This window comes from Hyperolius riggenbachi, chromosome 12 (genome assembly GCF_040937935.1).
Source record: "Hyperolius riggenbachi isolate aHypRig1 chromosome 12, aHypRig1.pri, whole genome shotgun sequence".
NCBI lineage: Eukaryota > Metazoa > Chordata > Amphibia > Anura > Hyperoliidae > Hyperolius > Hyperolius riggenbachi.
This window is the reverse complement of record NC_090657.1, coordinates 26677495-26703391: the sequence shown is the minus strand read 5'-3', so window position 1 is coordinate 26703391 and position 25897 is coordinate 26677495. Positions and strand designations below refer to the sequence as shown.

Genomic DNA, 25897 nt, shown 5'->3' with positions numbered 1-25897 from the left:
CACAATAATGCGCTACTACAGGCGCTACAAAGTGAAGTCTTATATACGTGAAGTGACGCGCAGATTCAATGGTGTGAAGAACAGCAGGGATTATGGGAAGAATGTTAAATGGCCAACACCTCCTAAAGTGCTCCGGAACTTCCAGGACTTCCTGCAGTTAGTCTTCAACAGGTAATCAGACCTAACTGGATCAGAAGCTGGGAATATTATGGGATATGCTTTGAAACCCAATACAATCTAAACTGGCATTCATCATCCATAGGTGGAGGGCGTACCACATAATAAAGGCCATACCTCCTGCTGAGATACCAAAGATCATGGCCAAAGTGGCTGCGTTTGACAACCTGAAGGGACAGCGAACTGACATGGGGCTACAGAGGCACTGGGAAGGCAGTTACCTCGCATCGGTAGGTGTTTCAGAAAGGTTACATTGATATTATTGTTTTGTTAAATCTGCAGCCCTAAATCATTTTTTTTCTGCTTGGATCAGAAACAGGAGAACAGCCAGTCTGCAGATCTATTTGTATGCCGGGCCAATGAGCTGCAAAGGAAAGACAAGTACATGCAGCCTCTCTTCTCTTGCCATGTGCGCAAGGTATGCAAATCAAGTAGCCACACCTTTCTTCCAACATTATTAAAGAGGGGGACACACCCAGATCATGAACATAGGTTCCTTTTGCTACTTTGTTTCTAGTGCACTCGGGTTCAACCTTAATTTTCTGTAATTGGTGTAAAGTACACTCTATGGAGGAATTTCAGTTGGATAAGTCAAAGAGGAACTACCGGTAAACAAAAAAAAAATCCTTTGACCATATTTCACCCACAGCATTATAAATAGAAAGTACAACAATAGTACCTAGCTTCTTGTTCATTACTCGTTGGCTGCTGCATCAAATTCAGGCTACGTCAGGGATCACGCTTAGAAGAATCGCATATGTTTTACCGAAATGCAAAATTGCTTGAGAAATGCACATAGCGTATCTTCATGGGCCTAACGTGATTTTCAGAAGCGTCTGCGATTCAACACTGCTATTTTTCTGTGTCTTAAATACTGAGTACATGCATCATTTTATCACATGCAGCTCTCATTGCCGATGGTCACCCAAAATGCAGATGCTTCCAGAAAATCGCAGCAGCCCGTAGAGAATACATCATTTGTGTTTTGCAGAGTGATTTTACATTGCGTAAAATTTGCATGCGAGTCCCCCAAGTGGGATGCCTACCACCATCTTCAAAACCACAAAGCATAAAAAACACAAGTGCATAAATAATGCATGAAAAATGCAATGCTTGTGATTTTTCTGCAGTTTTGTTTCCTTGCGATTCTGGGAACTTGTGTAGTCATTGTCCCAGCATGCAACACGATCCTGCCTCGGCAGGATGCTTTGGGGTCGAGAGACTTCAGTCTTCAGTTAGTTGAATGGATGTTTAGACTTCAAAATAAATAAATCAGGATTTCATATTAAAAATGTAATGTTAATTATTTTGGAAAACATGATTAGTTTAAACTTGTCCAGAAACAAGTACCCCTGTTTTTCTGCGCTGAGAGTTGGTTTGTTCCCATTCCTCATCACTCCCTACGTCTTCTACCCATGCTGAATTAGATAGCTTAGTTAATGCTGATGATGGGCATTATGGGGTTAATGTATGACCTGCATGACTTTGCACATGCTCAGTAGCATTTTTATGCTATTCTGTCGGGTATGCTAAAATGTTGGAACACCGGCCCTGTGTATAGAGCTGATAATGGTTTAAACAGTATTTGTGCTGCTAATATAGTTTCAACAGAGTATGACTCTACAATGAATACAGCATCTTTAAATTAGGCTACTTACAGTGTTTCCAACTCATCCCTTTAATTACTGACACATATAATTTATACAGGTTTTGTGTAGATGCAGTTAAGGCACTATGTGTAAGTAGCCCCAGAACCTGTATAACTTAGATGTGTCAGTAATTAAAGGGATGAGTTGGCAACACTGGCTACTTAACTGTGGAGGCCACTATGGGGAGATAGGTGTGAGAACATTGTGGAGACCTCATCCCTACAGCAGAGTCTTCTGTCAGGTTTTGTTCATGTACTGCGGCTTTCTCGACATTATTTGACTTTAGTTGTTCCTCCATTGCAGATAAACCGATATAACAAGGTAGAAGATCGTGCCATCTTTATAACAGACAGACATTTGTACAAAATGGATCCCGGCAAGCAGTATAAAGTCATGAGCACCACTCCACTGTACAATGTAAGTAAAGTCTGATCCTGTTCTCTCTCCTCCAGTCTGTGCTACGAGGGCTCTGCAGTAAAAAGGCAGCCTATATCCACACACTTCCGCATTGCATTATTGGTTGGAAAATATCACATCAAGCACGACTTACATTTTTAATGCTTTGATTTGGTTTAAATAGAGTAAATGCTCAACCTCTCCATTAGATATGCCTATATGTTCCATACTGGATACCAATCTAATTCTTTGGCAAACAGAATGTTTGGCTTCCTATAAAGACCACATATGTTAATGATATTGAGGTGTTCAGTACTCCTATCGTCCTTGTTGACCTACAATGATAATCTAAATAAATTGTGATATAAATAATTACGATATGACTTCTAGACAAACGGTTTGTATTTCGGTTATCTCAAATGAAAATCCAGAGTGTGTACAGGTGTCCCTAAATATCCCCAACAAGATTGTCAGTGATCCATTACTATGGATCAAACAAACAAACAACAAACACAGAACATTTATATCGCGCTTTTCTCTTGGCGGACTCAAAGCACCAGTGCTACAGCCACTAGGAAGCACTCTATAGGCAGTAGCAGTGTTAGGGAGACTTGCCCAAGATTTCCTACTGAATAGATCATGGATCATTGAGTAATGCCCTTTCACACTGTGTCTTTGTTGTGATGGACAATATCCTTGCATCCTGAAGCAATGATGTTCCTATGGGGCTGTCACATTGAGTGCAGTGCGGTGGTTCCAACGCATCTTATTTTATTTATTTATTTAATCCGCCGGGCGGATCGCTCAGAAGCAGCCGTATCAGTCCGCCGACAGTGCGTACACAGGCCGGACTGTCGTTGGCACGCCCACCCAGCGGGAGGTAACGACGGACCCGTCGTTGCCTCCAGTCCGGCGTGTGTACGCACCTTAAGGCCAATTTAGGGGGAAGCCAATTAACTTATCTGTATGTTTTTGGGGTGTGGGAGGAAACCGGAGTACCCAGAGGAAATACACGCAGGCACGGGGAGAACATACAAACTCCTTGCAGACATTGATCTGGCTGACATACGAACCGGGGACCCAGTGCTGCAAGGCGAGAGTGCTAACCACTACGCCACCGTGCTTGCCGCGTGTTAACTGGGCAATGCGTGCATTTACAGTGGCAGTAAGGCATTCTTTCTTTGGAGTCCATTCATTAAACACCGGTAATATTACCGCAAGTGCACGGCAACATTACCGTTACTTCTGCACGAACCGTAATAACCTGGAGATACGTTAGTAGTGTGGCCCGCGGTACTCTAGTAGTGTGCCCACTACTATAGTAATGCGCGTGCTACTGGAGTAGCGGACCTCATGGTACTTGCGCGCAAAATTAATGGTAATATTGCCGTGCTCTGTGCATGCATGGTATTATTACTACTGATTAATGAACCAACCCCATTGTACTGTATGGTCAAACCACCATAATGTTACTGCACTATGCAACTTTTCAGCTTAAATAAATACTTGCCTAAAGAGAATGAAGCCTTCAGAGAATTGCTACGCTGTCCTCTGGTCCTCCACCGCTGCCCGGGACCCCCCATAATATCAGAGCTGCCCTCCTCTTCTGGCACAAGTTCACAGAGCTGCTCGGCTTACTGCGTAGTGCCTGAAGAGGAGCGCAGTCCCAATGTTCAAGTGGATCCAAGATAAACTTTTACTCATTGCATAATTGTGTTCCTTTCATGTAGTTTATAGGGCATTCCTCAAGCCAAATATTTTTTTTGTTTTGTTTTTACTCTTAATTCCCTATAAACTAATCAAGCCTCTCCCACAGCTTTTCACAGTGCCTTAGCACTCAGTCCCAGGTAGCAAGTGCTTATGGGAGCCAAGTCTGGGCAGGAGGAGGAGGAGGAGGTTACTAGCCATTGATTTCAGAGGCAGAGGGGAGGAGGGAGGAGGAGGGGAGAGTGACATTTTCCACAGGCTGAGGGCTGGAGATGTTATCAGCTTGCCTCAGGGTTGAGTGACAAACAGAACATGGCTGCCCTCATTGTATCACAGCAAAAAATGATCATAAACTGTTGAAGCTGTTTGCAGTGTAAACTATCTGAGCTTTAGATAAGATATATAGACAAGTTACTTGTTCTAGTTAGTTTTTCATCTCAGATCCGCTTTAAAGAGAACCCGAGGTGTGTTTAAAGAATGTTATCTGCATACAGAGGCTGGATCTGCCTATACAGCCCAGCCGCTGTTGCTATCCCAAACCCCACTAAGGTCCCCCTGCACTCTGCAATCCCTCATAAATCACAGCCGTGCTGTGAGGCTGTGTTTACATCTGTAGTGTCAGTCTCAGCTGCTCCCCCGCCTCCTGCTTAGCTCCGGTCCCTGCCCCCGTCCCTTCCCTCCAATCAGCAGGGAGGGAAGGGATGCAGGCGGGGACTGGAGTTCTGCAGGAGGCGGGGAGAGCAGCAGACTGACACTATAGAGATAAACACAGCCAGCTCTGACAAGCTGTTTGTCAGCAGCGTGGCTGTGATTTATGAGGGATTGCAGAGTGCAGGGGGACCTTAGGGGGGTTTGGGATAGCAACAGAGGCTGGGCTGTATAGGCACATCCAGCCTCTGTATGCAGATAATATTCTTCAAACCCACCTCGGGTTCTCTTTAAGGAAGGTATAAAGCAAGGCCGGTTCTAGACTTTTTGCTGCCTGAGGCAAACTTGATCGGACAGGTTTGAAAAAATCTTTCTATTCGATCTAACGGAATAATAAAACAAAATGATCTAATCAGTAAAAATTGTACCATGTATGCGCACCATAAGGTAGCGCTGTATAGCACATAATAATACTTCATGTATTTATCTTTGATAGGTATACATTTTTGGATCTCTGCCACATGATTTGTTGTTTTTCTTTCCAACGCTCTCTGGCCACCATAGCAATCAGAGTTCACCTTTCCCTTACTGAGAATGCTGAGAACAATAGGATGATTGCTGACTGCTTACTGTAGCTTGCTTCAGTTTGCATATTGCTATTAGCTTTAGTAAAGAATGATCTCAATGCCTTTATTTTATACACGTAACTCTTGCATGCCAGTAATGAATTATTAATCATTATAGGAAGGCTGGGCAGGCTCTAATTGCTGTAAGTAATGTATTCATGGCTGTCCCCAGTTATATAGTATTTTGCGTAGAACACATTGATCACTGTGACCTATTTTTACAGCTTTCAGTGAGCAGCTTTTAGAAGCAAGTGTATGATAGCAGAAGAGAGTGAAGTCAGCCATAACATCCTGGATGTTATCAAATGCAATGTCAGTGTCACCCTGTGGACAGATCTCCTGCCCACTCATTAAAAAGTGACCTTTTTTTTATAATAATCTTGTAAAATGAATAATTAGCACCCATCAGAAGCAGATAGACCTGTAGAACTGGTATATGACCTCCAGTAAGTTCAGATTATCTCACAGTGCTGACATTTACACGGATCAGTGTACAGAATTCTGCTCATGGAAGTTAATGTTAAAATGCAATTAAACCCAGAACTGAAAAAGGCAAAACAATCAGGTTGAGAGGTGAATGTAAACTGCGTATAGTAGCAAAGTGATAGACAAAATACAGGTTTTTAAAAGGCCACATGTGCCTGCAAACTGCACTACAGCTCAGTTTTTTCTTCTTCTGTGAATTAGGCCAGTGGGCTGGACAATAGATACCAGACTACATTTCTCAGCATCCCTTCATTACAGTATGAACCAGCTATCTTTTACAGCAGGAGGCAGACCTCTAGTTCATACGAAGTAGGTGGAAAGTAGTTGTAAGATCTTTATCTGCTTTTTGTAGTGCCCCAGAAGGAGAATCAACCTAGAGAAGTTAGAAGTTGCCCTGCCTGTTTTCCTTTTATTAGATCTCTATCAGACATCACATAAGCTCTCAGATAAGCTTATGTCTTTTGTGCTTTTGTTTTAACTTTTTTATGTATGGGAGAAAATAGTGCTAGCCACATACATACTGTAGATTTAATGCAAACCCCTTAACCTATTGATTTTTAAAACCTATGAAAAATAATCAAAAACAATAACATTAATGTTTTAAAATAATTGGACCAATTTGGTGTGATCACAGATTTACAGCTCTTCCATTCGATAAGATCAATCCAATTTGATGAAAAGCAGCTGCTGAAAATAATCTGCAGCTAAAGAGACTACTGTATAAATTCTAAAATAAACATGGTGTATATTGTGTTCTCCTAAAAGTTATGACTTTAGCAGGGTTTTTAAAAAAAAATAAAATAAAAAAAGTTAGATACCTGTGTCAGTTTGTAAGGCACGGGGGACGCCGTCCGCGCCCTTCGTGCCGTTCCGCCGGGTCCCCGCCGCTCAATATCCCCCCGAACGTCCCCCGACCGCACGGCCTGGGTCGGGCTCTCCAGCCTTCTCAAAGATGGCCGCCGGAGCTGGCCGCGGCTGCGCAGTCTGCATAGCCGCAAGTGCAGCTGCGCGGCTCTTAAGGCCAACCCCCCAATCCACGCTACAGGAAACAGCCTGTTACGTGGATCGGGGGGTTGGCCTTAGAGCTGCGCAGCCGCGGCCAGCTCCGGCGGCCATCTTCGTGAAGGCTGGAGAGCCAGACCCGGGACTTGCGGTCGGGGGACGTTCGGGGGGATATTGAGCGGCGGGGACCCGGCGGAACGGCACGGAGGGTGCGGACGGCGTCTCCCGTGCCTTACAAACTGACACAGGTATCTAACCTTTTTTTATTTTTTTTTTTAGAAAACAGGCCTCGTAAGTCCTTTAAAACCTTTTCTTTTTTTTTTGGCCGGAGGTGCACTTTAAGATCCGCATCCACAGAGGAGATAACATTGTCTTTTGTTTACATCCCAATGTTGTTACATTTTGTGTAACAACTAAAAACAAGCTCTCTCTGCTTCAAGCATGCACGCAGTTCAGAACAGCTCACTAGAAGATTTTAAAATATAATAAAAAGCAGCTTGAATTAAATGCAATTGCTGCTTTCAGAGCAGATAAACTGTACTTTGGGAACCTATAATTTATAAATGGACAATATTACTTGTGCACAAAAACAAATATGGTAACTGTATGGGTAAAAAAAAAAACACTTTTTTTAATGTGTTATGTCAGAGTTTCACACCACTTCAAGATTCTGATACATGTACCTAACCATGTACAGACAGTGTTGAAAGTTGCAATCACTGACCGGGATGAAGGTTTGTACCTACAAGTTATCCAGGAAGAGAACAGTCCACAAATGTGCTGCTGCTGAGGAAGGTCCATGTGCTGTATGTACCCTGCATCAGGGCCGGGCCGAGGCATAGGCTGGAGAGGCTCCAGCCTCAGGGCGCAGTGTAGGAGGGGGCGCAGAATTCATTCAGTTGTCATTCCTAATTGTGTTTTAAGCAGAAAGAAATAAGAAAAGGGGATACATAGCAGTGACTGCAAGCCATATAACTACATATTAAGGTGTTGGGGAGGTTGTGGGCCCTGTGGCGCCTCTTAGTCTAATAGCAATCAGTGTGTGACGGCTGGGGTGGGAGGGATGGAGGGGCGCACTTTGCTGTCTCAGCCTTGGGTGCTGGAGGACCTTGTCCCAGCTCTGCCCTGCATGGCCATCCAGAACTGATGGTGATAAACTAGTCTTTGTATTTTACATTTTCACTCATTATTATGAGTTTTCATTGATTCTATAATTAGGTGTTTAATTTTTAACACACTTTGTACTGACATTCCTGACAGCATGTAGATTTTGTAAACAGTCGGTGTGGGCTGAACTCCCACACACCCTCTGCATTTTGATAGACAGTGTTTCTTGTCTCTCTTTTACTAATCGGTACATTTCATCTACAAATGATATAGTCAGAGTGAGTCAAGTGTTCTCCTTTTTGTAGGTCATTGACTCAAGAAGGCTTGGAGGTACAACATTCACACTTTTGGCCCTTATTCAACTAACTTTTTCTCCTGAGTTTTCTCCTAGGAGATACCGGTAATTATTCCTATTCTCTTTAAAATAATGTTTCAGCACTTAAAGTAATTGAAAAGTACCAAAAAGCAGGTAAAAAAGCACTATCAAATTAAAATCTATACAGCGGTTAGAACTCTTTCCTTTCAGTGCTGGGTACCTGGTTCAAATCCCAACCACCTGCTAGGAGTTCATATATGGGTTTCCTCCAGGCACTCTGGTTTCCTCCCACATCTCAAAAACTTACAAATAAGTTACCTTGCTTCCCCCTAAATTAGCCCTAGACTACGATATACACACACTACACGATACATACAGAGACATATGACTGTGGTAGGGATTAGATTGTGAGCCCCATCGAGGGACAGTTGAGTGACAAGACAATATACTCTGTACCACGCTGCGGAAGGCGCTACTCTATATAAATACTAAATAATATTATATAAAAATATATATTATTTTATTTACAAGGTGTTAATTTATCACTATCAGTGTGGTTAAATTCAGGAGACCCTCTTAATTGAATACTGGCCTCTGTGTCAAATCTCCTTACACGAGGCGATTAGTATCAATGTTATACACATTTAAAAACCAAGCCCCCAAAGATGTTACACTTACATTCAGATTGGGAGAATTATCTAAATAAGATATTATCACTGATGACAGGCACATTGTTGTACTACTTTTAGCAAAGGCGGGGGCCAGACTACAACAGAAAATCTTACAGAAAATTGTATGGTGTGTACTAGGCATAAAGCCCTGCACTGGCAGAAGAGTTTTGCAGGCTGAAGCAATCATGCGTGATCATTTTGGCCAACCCTCAGCCAGTGACAGTACATGCACACTGTGGTTCAGCTGAGCGGCATGTACAGTCCTATGCAGAGAGGAGGGAGAAGGTATCCCATGGCGCCCCAGTACAGACAAACTGATGTCCAGAATCATCACAAACCCACATGTCTGTACATTTCCTAATTGAAATTTCAATCAGAAAGTTGCCCCACTCTGACAATTCTTTTAGAGGCTGTAATTTTGTTGGTAACTTTAAACAAGTGGACCTGTCTAGTTGTTTCTAGAGCTTGGTATCAAGTCACCACTCTTTTATTTAGCGTTTTAGACAAGCAAAGAGTCCTTTCGCTAGGTACAAGCCTGATGAAGTGCAATAATCTGAACAAAGATAAGGGTGCATACACACATCCAATTTTCATTGGCCACTTATTTGTAGTATGAGTGCTTACCTACACAATCTGTTCATAGAATTCAAAATGTGGGCCGTATAAATGCAGTGAAAACGAACCTTCTCCCCAAGATGCTTTATCTGTTTCCTTAAAGGGGAACTTCATCCTAAACAAACATACTGTCATCAAGTTACATTAGTTATGTTAATTAGAATAGATAGGTAATATAATCTCTTACCCACCCTGTTTTAAAAGAACAGGCAAATGTTTGTGATTCATGGGGGCTGCCATCTTTGTCATGGGGGCAGCCATCTTTTTGGTTGAAAGGAGGTGACAAGGAGCAGGAGACGCAGTTCCAACTGTCCTGTGTGCTGATTACCCCTCCCAGCTGCACACGCTAGGCTTCAAATGTCAAATTCAAAATGTAAAAAAAAAAACAAATTGCACCAAAACAGCAGAACGAGAACAACAAAATCAGAAATCCCATCATGCTTTGCACAGCATCAGGGGAAAAAAGCCCGGGCAGTTTTCTTCTGTGCAGCTAAAAATGAGGCTTGTTTAAGAGAAACAAAGTTCTGATGCTGTGAAACTGTTGAAGAAACACAAAGCCTTTTCAGTGCTGCTGAGTCGATTTTTAGTCCGGAGGTTCACGTTAACTCCCAGGTAAGCAAGTTCTGGGTGACATCAAAAAGCTGCAATCGCATGACTAGATTTATTTGGGGTGGAAGACCTCCCAGAGCAAGGTACCAATATCTAGACAGAGACAGATCCATTAGGGGCCTGAGTGCCCTGATGATCCTCCTGTATTTCTATGCCTCTATAATGACCCTGATGGTGCAGTGCTCAGCGTGGGCTGGCTCTCTGTGATAGGTCAACCTCAAGGCATCCCTCATAGGGCATCCCATTGGCTCACTACTATGGACATCGTCTCCAAAGGTATGCATACATGCTCAGTGCACGCCATATGGGAAACCCTATATGTAATATGGAGCCAGCTGCCAGAGCAGACGCTGTGCATGGAGAGAGCAGGTGAGTTATTTACAAAACGCACTACTGTGCGCCAGCTCTGCAAGGGGACACCGGAGGGAGGCCCATGGAGAGGGGGGGAGGAAAAATGTTGTCCGCCCTCCTCCCCACTTCTGCCAGGCACCCCGATCCCTGCCACCTCCATGTAAGTGTCGCCTAAAGCTGGTGCTTTTAAACCGGACCTGAATTCAGAACTTCCTCTCTGCTCTAAAAGCTACGCAACAGCATAATAACCTTCATGGAAGCAGACATGTTGTTAAAGGGGAACTGAAGTAAGAGGTATACGGAGGCTGCCATATTTACTTCCTTTTAATCAATACCAGTTGCCTGGCAGCCCTGCTGGTCTATTTCTCTGCAGTAGTATCTGAATAACACCAGAAACAAGCATGCAGCTAGTCTTGTCAGATCTGACTTTAAAGTCTAAAACACTTGATCTGCTGCATGCTTGTTCAGGGGCTATGGCTAATAGTATTAGAGGCAGAGGATCAGCAAGAGGGCCTGGCAACTGGTATTGCTTAAAAGGAAATAAACATGGCAGCCTCCATATAACTCTCTCTTCAGTTCCCCTTTAACATCCTGTGTTTACCAGTTAGCTTCTGTGGCATGGCAGTCAGGTGACACAGGTGAGAGATCAAATTACAACTTGTGATAAGTCACAGAGGAGGAGGGATTAGACAGACTAAAACTCTAATACAAATATGGTACATTTCTCTGTTTTCCTTCTGTCCTATGCAACAGTTCAGGTCCACTTTTAACTGCTCACACCTCGCACTATTTGATTGAGAAGGGGGAACTGTGATCATGTGACCAGATGATAATTAATCTGTATTGGCATGTAGCTGCTTTATTACAAATGTAATGTGCTAGAAATAGGTTCTTTCCAGGTGACACCATTTTCAAGCAGAGCAGATGATGATGTCAGATTTGTAGTTCCCCTGCTGTCAACTGTTAGCTGGTCATCAGACTTAATTAAGGGAAACACTAGTGATTTAATCTAACGACTCAACATCAGGCTTCTTCTTCAGCTCAGCTGAGTCACACATCCTGTTTGCCGATTGGGCACCACTGGGCAACTGACAAAGGGCACATTGGCAAACCCATGTGCTTACTGTAATATGCACTAGTGAATGGGTTAATCCTGAAGATATGGCCCAGCTCTCAGAATACCTCCTTTTTTTTCTATTGGATTACATACCTTTACCAGGTTCTTCTGTTCAGCTCCTAAGAGTCATAAAAATGTAGGAGCCATGAATTAGATAGACATCCATTTGGCAGAGAATAAGTCCTATACGCGAGATGAAAGTGCAAAACAAAATTTATTAGAGAATTATCCCTTCAATCATGAAAACAAAATAAAAAAAAAACAATGGGGTCACAAGGGCGGGTTGTAAACCAATATCATGCTCTGAATAGTCTTTAACTGCTTCCAGACCAATGCAGTTAAAATCTACGTCCTGCTTGTGGCTCTATCCTTGCCGCAACCCACTCGCCCGGCCACCAGTATGACGGCAGAGCTGTGTGAGCTGGTCAGGAGCAGATTTCCTTGGCTCCTGACCCTGTCATCATTGTAAGCCAATACCATTGTCTTACATTGATGGACAGCGTCAGGAGCTAATGAAAGCGGCTCCTGACTGGCTCACACAGCTCTATCATCAAAGAGACGGCAGAGAGAGGGACTTGTGGGGATGGGAGAGTGTTGTGAGCACCAGATCATTGCAGAGATTCTTCGGTGAGCACTGCTTTACGGTACCAGCAGTCTCTGGACACTTAAAGAGAAAGAGAATCTGTATTGTTAAAATCGCACAAAAGTAAACATACCAGTGCGTTAGGGGACATCTCCTATTACCCTCTGACACAATTTCGCCGCTCCTCGCCTCATTAAAAGTGGTTAAAAACAGTTTTAAAAAGTTTGTTTATAAACAAACAAAATGGCCACCAAAACAGGAAGTAGGTTGATGTACAGTATGTCCACACATAGAAAATACATCCATACACAAGCAGGCTGTATACAGCCTTCCTTTTGAATCTCAAGAGATCATTTGTGTGTTTCTTTCCCCCTGCAGCTATCTTCCACTGAAGTGTCAGGCTGTTTCTTCCTACAGAGTGCAGACAGCTCTGCCTGTATGTAATTCCTCAGTATGTGAAAGCCCAGCTCAGAGGAGGATTTATCCAGCTAGTAAAAGATAAGAGAGAAGAGAGAAGCTGCTCTAATCTAAATAACACACAGGCAGTGTGCAGAGAGGGGCCTGGAGGGGGGAGTTCATAGCAGAACCACAACACTGAAGAACTTGGCAGCCTTCCAGACACAGGCTGACAAGTCTGACAAGAGAGAGATAAGTTGATTTATTACAGAGATAGTAGAACGTGCTGCAGTAAGCCAGAACACATTAGAATAGCTTTTGGAACTTGTAGGATTATAAAAAAACAGGATGCTATTTTTGTTACGGAGTCTCTTTAAGCCAGAAAAGAAATGAGTTTTACTCACCTGGGGCTTCTACCAGCTCCCTGCAGCAGTCCTGTGCCCTCGCAGCCACTCACTAATCCTCTGGTCCCCTGCTGCCAGCTAGTTTCGTTTTTCCCGACAGGATTGGCCACGCGTAGCTTTCTCCGCATTCCCGACTGTAATTAGTACATAGATACGGGTTGCCTCATTACCTACGCGTAGATATGAGGCAACACGTATTTTTGTACGCATTGCGACCAGCAGTAGCGCTAATTACAGTCGGGAATGCGGAGAAAGCTACGTGTGGCCAGTCCTGACGGGCCTGTCGGCAAAAACGAAACTAGCTGGCAGCGGTGGACCAGAGGATTAGTGAGTGGCTGCGAGGGCACAGGACTGCTGCAGGGGCTGGTAGAAGCCCCAGGTGAGTAAAACTCATTTTTTTTTCTGGCTTAAGTGTCCCCTTAAGGGGGCAGAGACTGCTGGTACAGAAGTAGTTAATAAAGCAAATGACCAAACACTGAGCAAATTGGATAACAGCAGACAATCGACGTAAAAAGAACCTGAGGTGTGAGACCTATGGAAGCTGACATATTTATTTCCTTGTAAAGCGGACTTGAACTCAGAACTTCCTCTCTGGGCTAACAGCATAATAACCTTTAAAGAAAAACATTTCTTTGTTACAGCTGATACAAATTCTGCAATAAATCTACAGTATGTTAACTTACTGCTTTCATGGAAGCAGACACATTGTTAACATCCTGTGAGGAGATTCCAGAGCTGACACGGAGCTGAAGAGATCAAATTACAGTGGTGATTAGTTACAAATGAAGGGTGAATTAGAAAGACTAAACTCTCTAAATACATACAGGACGCATTTCTTTATGTTTTCCTTCTGTCCTGCAAATGAGTTCCGGTCCACTTTAAACAATACCAGTTGCCTGGCAGTCATGCTGCTCTTTCTTATCAGTAGTGTCTGAATCACACACCTGAAACAAGCATGCAACTAATCTTGTCAGAAACACCTGATCTGCATGCTTGTTCAGTGTCTATGGCTTAAAGCAGGGGTCCCCAAACGTTTTGGGTCGGGGGCCGGGTCAACATAGTTCAGACGGCTGGGGGGCCGGAGTATACATAAAATGATGTAGAAGTCTTTTCGGGCCAGACAGTGAAGCATACCCAGGTGACAATCTGCAGTCCAATTGGCCAGCAGTGTCACCTGATGTGGAATTTGATTGGAAAGCAGCAAATTACTGCTTTCCGGCTTCCATGTGGATGGGTGGTGGCAGCACTATTGTATATGTGGACCACCAATATTTAAAAATATAGCTGACCACATCTATAAGTAATACATTTTGTGTGAGGGGGGTCAGTAAAAAAACCTCAGGGGGCCACATTCGGCCCACGGGCCATAGTTTGAGGACCACTAGCTTAAAGTATTAGAGATTGATGATCAGCAGGACAGCCAGGCAATGTGCATTGTTTAAAAGGAAATACATTTGTCAGCCTCCATATCCCTCTAACCTCGGGTTCCCTTTAACCTGTGGAGTGAACGCTAACAATATCCAGTATAACAAATACTGTACATCCATGTTTCCTATAAGCCTCAGAAAAGGATCCTGTCAGCAGGGAACAGAAAATGATTGCTGGGCAAAGCTTCACTGCCACAGTCCATATGTACCACAGACACCTCACAATCATTAAAGAGAATCTGTATTGTTAAAATCGCACAAAAGTAAACATACCAGTGCGTTAGAGGAGGATTTATCCAGCTTGTAAAAGATGAGAGAAGAGAGAAGCTTCCCTAATCTAAATAATACACAGGCAGTGTGCAGAGAGGGGCCTGGAGGGGGGAGATGCATCACAGAACCACAACACTGAAGAACTTGGCAGCCTTCCAGACACAGGCTGACAAGTCTGACAAGAGAGAAATACGTTGATTTATTACAGAGATGGTGATAGTAGAACGTGCTGCAGTAAGCCAGAACACATTAGAATAGCTTTTGGAACTTGTAGGATGATAAAAAACAGGATGCAATTTTTGTTACGGAGTCTCTTTAAAGTACTGGTGCTGGTTAACTTACCCAGGATCCAATTCACTGAAAAGTGTCTGGCTAAACCCTCTCCCATAACTTAGGTCACACTCACCAGATACCACATCCTGAGATTCATACATTATACTCTAAGCTAGTATGGGTGAGATTCAAGGAAACCTATGGAGGATGACATATTATTTTAATTGTAAACAATACGTATTACCTGGCTGTCTTGTTTGTTTGTGTGATATTTATTATTGACTTATATGGGGTAGCAGAAGATGTTGACACTATACAATAATAATCAGATCATAGCTGCCTATCTGACCACCTCTGCTGGGCAGGTTCAGAAGTGGTTCAATTTACCATACAGGCATAAAAGAGAGAAAAGAGGCATAAGTAACTAGAAAATAAACCCTTCATTTAGTGATTTCCCTTCAGTACATCCCGAAGACGCATTTAATGCCGTGTCCCTTTTGCCCTTTCTTGAAATAAATTGGATGCCAGAAGATGATTTTGAAGTGTGTAGAATGGTCTGCTGGGAATGGACGTACAGAGGGCTGTACTGGAAGATAATTGCCTTGAATAGGACGGGAAGAGGGAGAATGAATCCAAAAGGGGATGACCTGCATAAAACAATAACAGGAAAACAAGGAGGAGAAAGGGTTGCACTCAGGCACATTTGATCTTGCAGCCAGCAGCTACTAGCATCTCTGCATCCAAAAGCATCCCATCACCGTGGCAATCACTGGGGGATGGTGTTACCATGGAGATCTCCATGGAGATAGGATCAGCCGATGTCTGGTCCAGCACTGGTTTCATTCAGCTTCACTGCCTGGCCTGCTGAGATTATTTTGTTGCCTTTTTTTCTGCTGCTCCATGCATCGCTGTTTTTTTTCTTTCTATAACCCACTTGTTTTCTCTTGTGTGCTCAGTTACATACATTATTATACCAGCTCCTGCCTGTTCACCTGTCAGAGAACAGCATGTTACTGGCTCAAATCTGTGCCGACTTGAATTTCTTAATGAAATAATCCTTTAAAATGGGCCAACCACCTGCAGGTTGTGTAGGCAGGCATTTGTAAAATGTTAAAGAAAATTCATACTGAGGGATATTTCTGAATGTCATTGTTTGGGGTTTCTATAAAATACCACTTTACTGAAACCAACAACAGGGCTAGAGTTAGGTGTATCTGCATGGCTGACCTGTGAGCTGCCATATGGACAATGGAGTCACAGCACCTGGCCTGGATATGCTGAAAGCAATGAATCATTAGGATGGTCAGGCAGGTAATTAGCAATTGTAGACAGGATGTTTCACTCATTACTGATTTTCTTACTTACGGCTCATTAAAGGTTACCCGAAGTGACATGATGAGATAGACATGAGTATGTACAGTGCCTAGCACAAGAATAACTATGCTGTGTTCCTTTTTTCTTTCTCTGCCTGAAAGAGTTAAATATCAGGTATGTAAGTGGCTGACTCAGTCCTGACTCAGACAGGAAGTGATCGTCACTGATGAGAAATTTCCCTTTTTATATCTTTGTGTGCTAGACACTGTACATAGACATGTCTATCTCATCATGTCACATGTCACAAACACTGGTTCTGGTGTTCAGCTTTGTGTTTCACTCTGTCACATTTCCAAACGCCAGGTACATGCCGGGTAGCATTTGCAGTGCATTAAACGGGAGCGCTGGCGCTGAACCATTTCCTGCGGGCAACTGTCATTGCATTTATGTGAGTGAGCCCTTACTGGTTTGTTGGAAGTGGTGAACAGAGAGGCTGCTCTCTATGTACAGTATAACAGAAGACTTGAGCAGCTCAGGGTGACCCAGAACCACTAGGTAAGTATAGGGGCTAAAAGAGACCAAAAAGCCCTCTTACTAAAAAGCAACGCTCAGTGTGGTTTGCCTTCTTAAAACTGAAGGTATTTGCAATAATTCAGCTTTAAAGTGAAGAGACGAAGCAACCTCATGTATTTTACCATATATATCAGTGGGAACATTAGAGAAAACGCCTACCCTGCTCTCTGTTTCATTGTTCACTGCTAAGCCTGCTTCTTATCAGCCCTGATAAAATCCCCGACTGAGCATTCAGTCTGGCTTTGCTCAGGAATCATCATAGCTGAGTCTGTCTTTTCTGATGTCTTTTCAAGCCCAAACCTGCCCCTTCTGGCTCGCATACGAGAGGAATTGGCGCAGGAGACTTGGGCGCAGGATACAGCCGATATATGGCTGATCCTGCTGCTGTACAAGTCCCGGCAGTGTTAAATACTATTCCCCCTCCAGGCCGCCATAGATGGTGGGGAATGAAATCATTTGCCGGAAGCCGAATTATTGTGTTTAAAAGTAACTTCAGCTCTGTCTTCTGACGGCGCCGAAGTTACTCCCTGTGCGCCCAAGTCTCCTGCGCTGGATACACTGTGTTTGTTCTGGCTCTGCTATGATGACTCAGATATAATGATTCCTGAGCAAAGCCAGACGGAATGCTCAGTCAGGGATTTTATCAGGGCTGATAACAAGCAGGCTGAGCAGTGAAGGATGAAACCGAGAGCAGGTTAGGTGTTTTCTCTAATGTACCCACTGATATATAATAATATATAATATATATGCTTCGTCTCTGGTTCACTTTAAAGGAGTCATCAGGGGAAAAAGGATAAAATAAGTGGTACTTACCGGGGGCTTCCGCCAGCCCCGAGCTCCCAGCATGTCCCTCGCCGCAGCTCTCCCCGCAGGTCCGTCCCGGTCACCGGCGATGACGTCAGAGCGACCTCCAGGTCGGCCTGTACTGCGCCTGCGCGAGCCGCGCTGTCAATCACCGCCACGTGGGCTGGAGCGGACTGCGTCGGGGACCGGGACGGAGCTGCGACGAACGGCTGCGGGCAGAGCTGCGGCGAGGGACGTCCTGCGAGCTTGGAGCTGGAGGAACCCCCCGGTAAGTACCACTTATTTTCTCCTTTTTCCTCTGATGACTCCTTTAAGTGAGCAACTGTGTCTTCCCACAATGTATCACAACTGAATATGCAAATGATTTTTTTATATGATTATACTGTACAATATAATGATCCTTCTGACTAGGTGGTAGCCATGCCTGCCAGCCTCCATCAGAAAGGTGCAGTTCAATGTACAGGGTGGGCCATTTATATGGAAATGGTTGGTGATATTAACTTCCTGTTTGTGGCACATTAGTATATGTGAGGGGGAAACGTTTCAAGATGGGTGGTGACCATGGTGGCCATTTTGAAGTCGGCCATTTTGAATCTAACTTTTGTTTTTTCAATAAAAAGAGGGTCATGTGACACATCAAACCTATTGGGAATTGAACCAGAAAAACAATAGTGTGCTTGGTTTTAACGTAACTTTATTCTTTCATGAGTTATTTACAAGTTTCTGACCACTTATAAAATGTGTTCAATGTGCTGCCCATTGTGTTGGATTGTCAATGCAACCCTCTTCTCCCACTCTTCACACACTGATAGCAACACCGCTGGAGAAATATTAGCACAGGCTTCCAGTATCCGTAGTTTTAGATGCTGCACATCTCGTATCTTCACAGCATAGACAATTGCCTTCAGATGACCCCGAAGATAAAAGTCTAAGGGGGTCAGATCGGGAGACCTTGGGGGCCATTCAACTGGCCCACGATGACCAATCCACTTTCCAGGAAACTGTTCATCTCGGAATGCTCGGACTTGACACCCATAATGTGGTGAGCGGCATCCCCCCGCCCACTTCGATCGCCTTCAGGGATCTCCGATCAGGAAATCCTGTTCAAAGAACGGGATTTTCTGGAGGGCTTCCCCCGTCGCCATGGCGACGGGGCAGGATGACGTCACCGACGTCAGCGGCGTCATGACATCATTGGGAGTCTCGATCCACCCCTCAGCGCTGTCTGGAACTGATTGGCCAGGCAGCGCACGGGGTCTGGGGGGGGGGGTGGCGCGGCGCGACGAATAGCGGCGATCGAGCGCGGGGCGGCGGCAATTGGTGTGCTGACGCAGCTAGCAAAGTGCTAGCTGCGTGCAGCTAAAAAAAATTAAGCAAATCGGCCCAGCAGGGCCTGAGAAAACCTCCTGCGCGGCTTACCATCTGGGGTTACCGCCAGGAAGGTTAAAGGACAACTGACCTGAAAGGGATATGGAGACTGCCATATATATTTCCTTTTAAACAATGCCAGTTGCCTGGCAACCCCATTGATCTATTTGACTGCAGTGGTGTCTGAATAACACTAGGAACAAGCATGCAGCTAATTTTGTCAGATCTGACAATAATGTCAGAAACACCCGATCTGCTGCATGCTTGTTCAGGGTCTATTGCTAAAAGTGTTAGGCCTGGAACCCACTAGAAAGAGCAAAACGCTATCGTTAGCTATTTGTTATAGCATTTTGGGAGCGATTTCCCTGCTCCTATACAATTCATTAGAGTGGAAACGCTCTCAAGATGCTGCAAAACCTGCAATTGCGATTTCCTTAACCGCAATCGCTCTACTGCAGGGTTGTCAAATTCAAATACAAAGTAGTCCGAAATTGAGCTCTGGGACCAAGATTCGGGTTGACCTCAATGTCTAATGGCCACCTCTCTCCCTTATAAAGTTCCATGGTGTCTAACAGCCCCCCTCCAACCCCTATACAGTTCCCTGATGTTTAGTGGCCCTCCCTCTCCTATACAGTTCCCTGATGTTTAGTGGTCCTTCCTCCCCTATACAGTTTCCTGGTGTCAAGCAGCCCCTTCCTTCCCCTATACAGTTCCCTGGTGTCTAGTGCCCCCCCTCCCTTCCCTTTCCTATACAGTTCCCTGGTATCTAGTGCTGTCCCCCTCCCCATATGGCTTCCCTGGTGATCTAGAGAGGGTCAAATATAATGCAAAGTGGGAAAACCACCTGAGGGCCAAATCTGATAGCTGAGGGCCAGATTTGGCCCACGGGCCGGAGTTTCACATGTATGCTCTAGTGGATTCTGTCCCATCTATTTACATTGGCAGAGCATTTAGGGGAATTGATAGCGATTGAAAGCGCTCCCTAAATGCTTAAAAAAATGCTCTTGTGGGTTCCAGGCCTCAGAGGCAGATGATCATCAGGACAGCCAGGCAACCGGTATTGTTTAAAAGGAAATAAAGATGGCAGCCTCCATATCCCGCTTGCTTCAGTTGTCTTTTAAAGGACAACAGACCTGAGAGGGATATGGAGGCTGCCATATGAATTTCCTTTTAAACAATGCATGTTGCCTGGCTATCCTGCTAAGCTTCTATCTTAAATACTTTTAACCATGGACCCCGAACAGTTATGCAGATTAGATGTTTGACTGCATTTGCTGCATGCTTGTTTTAGGTGTGTGATTCAGACACTACTGATACATGATAGATCAACAGGGCAACCAGGCAACTTGTATTGTTTAAAATAATAAATATGGCAGCCTCTGTATCCCTCTCACTTCAAGTGTCCTTTGATTCATAAAATCTGTCTGTCCGTTAGGAGTTCCCATCTTTTCTGTAATTCTTATAAGAATATTTTCATCTGTCTTTACACATACAATTGTATCTCTTGTACGTCTCATAATTACATAAAAGGGTTATGAAAAAACTATCCTTGGCAGCATCCGTATAAAGCGTTCATAACAGATTCACTTACCCAGGAACACCCGCACTTAATAAATAATAAGCAAAGCATTGAGGATGTGCAGAGCGTGTAATAAGCAATCAGATCTCCGCTTACTGCAGCCTAATCACAGAGCAGTGAATTTATATTGCTGGCTATAAATTATTGTGCTGCTCTGTGCTGTTTCGGAATGAAAAGCACAATAATGGCAGAATTACATAGAAGCCTTCTGCCACGTTATCACTCATATACGCCTGTATGGCCTTCAGAAGGCTGGATATACAGTATATGTTTTATGCCCCTAGGGCAGGGGTGTCCAACTCAAATACAAAGTGGGCCGATATTGTACACTAGGACCTAATTGCGGGCCAACCTCAATGTCTACTGGCCACCTTCCTCCATTATAAAGTTCCTAGGTGTCTAATAGTCTCTCTCCAACCCCTATACAGTTCCCTGGTATCTAGAGGCCCCCACCCTCCCCTATACAGTTCCTTAGTGGTTAGTGCTTTGCCCCTACCTTCCCCATATGGCTTCCCTGATGTTCTAGGGCAGTGATGGCTAACCTTGGCACTCCAGCTGTGGTGAAACTAAAAGTGCCATGAGGCATTGCAATAGTCTGACAGCTCTAAGCATAACTCGGGGAGGCAGAGGCATGATGGGATTTGTAGTTTTGTCACAGCTGGAGTGTCAAGGTTAGCGATCACTGTTCTAGGGCTTCACCTCCAATATAGCTACCCTGGCGGTCTACAGTGGGCCCAACATAATGCAAAGTGAGGAAGGGCCAAGTTTAATGGCTCTGAGGGACAGATTTGGCAAGCGGGCTGGAGTTAGACATGTATGTCCAAGGCCAAGTATGTCGTGGCTCCCCTTTAATGCGCGTCAGTGCCCCTCCCATTCCATGTGCAGCCCCCTTTTCCACGTGCATCATCCATGTACATCAGCCTCCTCTTTCTTAAACTGCTCCCTTGAGCATCAGTTTCCATTTTTCATATGTTTCCATTTCAGCCTCTTTCATACATAGCAATCGCTCTTTCATGTCCAGGTGCCCCCTTGGGCTGCAGCAACGGCCTTTGTTCCCTTTCCAGAAATCTAGCCCTTTATAGGCCATTGCTGTGGCACTTGTGGAGTGGATGTATGGGTAGTTTCTGTTCAGTTAAAGGTAGACAAAGACAAGACAAATAACATTTATATCGCGCTTTTCTCCTGGTGGACTCAAAGCGCCAGAGCAGCAGCCACTAGGACGTGCTCTATAGGCAGTAGCAGTGTTAGGGAGACTTGCTAAAGGTCTCTTACTGAATAGATGCTGGCTTACTGAGCAGGCAGAGCCAAGATTCGAACCCTGGTCTCCTGCGTCAGAGGCAAAGCCCTTAACCATTACACCATCCAGCCTGCTATTCACTGTACAATATTGTTAATAGATTTTGATGGTACATTTCAACATCTGCAACAAATTATGGCCCTCTCAATCAATGTTCAGTTGTTTTATTGATCAAACATTCATTGGGACAAACCTTATTTTTTCGATATTAGACCAGACTCCTGCTGGAATGTGGTCTAGTTACGACTGTTACAAGGTGTGAAGCCTGGTGCACACTTCAGACATTTGTCGCCTGCAGTCATGTGACACGCTTTCCAAGTTCACTGTACAGACGGGATGTGTGGCTCCAAGCTGTGCAGCATGTACTGCTTTATAAAGAGAGAAGGGGGCAGGTGCACAAGCAGCTCCACCCCGCAGGAATGTCATGTGACATCGAGGTATTACTGAAGAGGAGGCTGCCGATATCAGATACAAATGTAAAGCTTAGATTTCTAGCCACAAAGATCCGGAACAACCATTTAGGCCATGGAAAATATCAAGGAAATTGTCAGCATCAGGGCAAATATCAGCATCGGGAACATATTGATTGTTTCCCTGATCTAAAAGTGCATGGCAGCAATCTCCTCAGTGCACAGTATGGCCTGCACTGCCATTTGCAGATGGCAGGTACACTCTTCTTCTAATTTGCAGTCTGCTAGCTAACACCGGTACAGATGCAAGGTTGTTGCCAGCAATTGTTCATGATCATTTTAGCTGACATTCTGCAGCAATATAGTTGACAATTCATAAACGTTTGGCTCAGTCCAGTGAGCGAGAGGCACCTCGGTATAAAGCAGTCGGGCAAATATATTGCTTGTCACCCATAGTTTCATAAAAGCTTTTGATGCCTTTACTGAATATATTAAGCTTATGGGCATGATGGTTAAAGTGAACCTCCGGACTAAAAATCGACTCAGCAGCACTGAAAAGGCTTGGTGTTTCTTTAACAGTTTCACAGCATCAGAACTTTGTTTCTCTTTTACAAGTCTGATTTTTAGCTGCACAGAAGAAAACTGCCCGGGCTTTTTTCCCCTGATGCTGTACAAAGCATGATGGGATTTCTGATGTTTTTGTTCTCGTTCTGCTGTTTTGGTGCAATTTTTTTTTTTACATCATTTTGAATTTGACATTTGAAGCCTAGCGTGTGCAGCTGGGAGGGGTAATCAGGACACAGGACAGTTGGAACTGCGTCTCCTGCTCCTTGTCCCCTCCTTTCAACCAAAAAGATGGCTGCCCCCATGACAAAGATGGCTGCCCCCATGACAAAGATGGCAGCCTCCATGAATCACAAACATTTGCCTGTTCTTTTAAAACAGGGTGGGTAAGAGATTATATTACCTATCTATTCTAATTAACATAACTAATGTAACTTGATGACAGTATGTTTGTTTAGGCTGAAGTTCCCCTTTAAAAAAAGGTTGCCAAAAGATTCATGTCCGTGTGTGCCTTAAGGAACTTTAACCAAGGATTGAACTTCATTCCAATCAGTAACTGATACCCCCTTTCCCATGAGAAATCTTTACCCTTTCTTACATAGATCATCGTGAAGGGGGGAGGGTCTGTATGGCTGATATTGAGGTAAAACCCCTCCCACATTGTGATGTCATGACCATGGTCCCGATAGTTTGCCATCTGTGATCCTCATTGCATTGTGGGAAATAACCGTTTTTTCCAACTGCCAAGCAAGCAATATCTCTCTCTGTGCATAGAACTCTCAGTAAACAAACATTCCGTACAGATCACCTGGCAGAACTAAAGATGTCACCACCAGTGATACATTGCAGAATGTAAAGAGGAAGGAATAGGAGAGGAAATATTTTACAATGGGAAAACTGACTAAATAGTCTGCGATTAAGTTTTGTAAAAAAATAAGCAATTTTATTCATTGTTATTTTCACTGCAGTTCCTCTTTAAAGTGGACCTGAACATTTGCACAGGACATGACAGACAGAAAACACAGAGAAATGCACCCTGTGTGTATTTAGAGTTTAGCCTGCCTAATTCCCCCTCATCTGTGATTAAGCACAAGTTTTAATTTGATCTCTTCAGCTGTATCAGTCACTGCAGAGAGTTAATTGGTAAACACAGGGGGCCACATATGCAATTCACTTTTTTTCATCTTTCATTTAAAGAGAACCCGAGGTGGGTTTGAAGAATATTATCTGCATACAGAGGATGGATCTGCCTATACAGCCCAGCCTCTGTTGCTATCCCAAACCCCCCTAAGGTCCCCCTGCACTCTGCAATCCCTCATAAATCACAGCCACGCTGCTGACAAACAGCTTGTCAGAGCTGGCTGTGTTTATCTCTATAGTGTCAGTCTGCTGCTCTCCCCGCCTCCTGCAGAACTCCGGTCCCCGCCTGCATCCCTTCCCTTCCTGCTGATTGGAGGGAAGGGAGGGGGGGCAGGGACCGGAGCTATACAGGAGGCGGGGGAGCAGCTGAGACTGACACTACAGATGTAAACACAGCCTCACAGCACGGCTGTGATTTATGAGGGATTGCAGAGTGCAGGGGGACCTTAGGGGGGTTTGGGATAGCAACAGAGGCCGGGCTGTATAGGCAGATCCAGCCTCTGTATGCAGATAACATTCTTTAAACACACCTCGGGTTCTCTTTAAAATAACTTTTTAGTATATTCCATGTTCTGTTACTTTTTACATTAAAACCTCAATACAATTTTTGAAACACAAAATCACTTTTTAGCACTTTGTGATGGAAAAGGTACTAAAAAGTAGGTGAAAAGGTACTATCAAAATTATTTTGAGCATTTCCTTGCTTGCTGGTGGTTTGAAAGGCAGTTTATTGACGAGTTTGAAAATATCACCTGGGAGAAAACTCAGGAGAAAAAGTTAATTGCATATGGGGCAGGATGTTAAAGGGGATCCGAGATAAACTTTGACTCGTTGCATAATTGTGTTCCTTTCATATAGTTTATAGGGCATTCCTCAAGCCAAATACTTTTTTGTTTTGTTTTAATACTATAATTCCCTATAAACTAAACTAGCCACGCCCACAGCTCCTTTTGTGCATTGGCACTGTAGCAAGGGCTTATGGGAGCTCAGTCTGGGCAGGAGGAGGTAACTAGCCATTGATTTCAGAGGCAGAGGGGAGGAGGAGAGGGGACTGAATTTACACACAGGCAAGCTGATAGCATCTCCATCCCTCAGCCTGTGACAATGTGACAAACGCGACATGGCTGCCCTCATTGTATCACAGGAATAAATAATCATAAAATGTTGAAGCGGTTTCCAGCTAGATTTGCTGTGTAAACTACCTAAACTTTAGATAAGATATAGACAAGTTACTTGTTATAGTTGGTTTTTCATCTGGGATCCGTTTTAATAATATGTCCGCTTTAATGAAAGCCGGTACCAGCAGCTTCCATGAAAGTAGATACACTGCAGATTTATTGCAGGATTTGTATCTGCTGAAAGTTTTTCTTTAAGGCCTCTTTCACACCAAGACGTTGCGTTTTAGGGGACGTTAAGGTCGCATAACGTGCCCCTAACGCAACGCATGGTGGTGTTGAAGTTGGACGTCAGATTGAGCCGCGTTATGCAGCTCTTGGTGCTCTGTTTTGGTTCTATCTATACTGATAGAGCAGCCGCTCCAGTATAGTGATGGGAAGTCCGGATCTTTTCAAGGATTCTGATGATTCGAATCGGATCATTGAAAAGATCCGGATCTTTGAACCGAATCATTTTACTAGGGAAGGGGACTGGGGATGAAATGACTAGCAGGACAGGACTTTCCCTGCACTGTACATTCTGTATGTTCTTGTTTTTTCCAGACAGACATCCACTGTGAACCGAATCGTTCATTGTGATAATCTGGATGATTCGACTCATAAAAAAGATCCTGATCAAATGAACGATTCATTCATGATCCGGACAACACTACGAGTCCAGGTTACGTCACAGTGCAGTGAATATTAATTAGCCATGTGGCTAGTCACTGAGCATGTGCAAGCAGTCTAACGCAGCTAAAGCCCAGTATAACGCACAGCATGTTGCACTTTCATTCAACGTGTAGCATTACAATGTAACACAACGTGGGCACTGTGAACAGCACATTGATTTTTCATCACTGT

General features: G+C 44.1%; 1 protein-coding gene across 2 annotated transcripts in view; it reads left to right on the top strand.

The window, feature by feature from the left end:
- Window positions 1-25897, top strand: part of MYO1D (myosin ID) — a 297886-nt gene that overhangs the window by 255543 nt on the left and 16446 nt on the right. For both annotated transcript variants that reach the window (XM_068262768.1, XM_068262767.1), the window contains exons 18-21: window positions 13-171; window positions 263-407; window positions 491-595; window positions 2130-2243. In XM_068262768.1, coding sequence (XP_068118869.1) covers window positions 13-171; window positions 263-407; window positions 491-595; window positions 2130-2243 — 523 coding nt within the window. The remainder of the gene's footprint in view (window positions 1-12; window positions 172-262; window positions 408-490; window positions 596-2129; window positions 2244-25897) is intronic.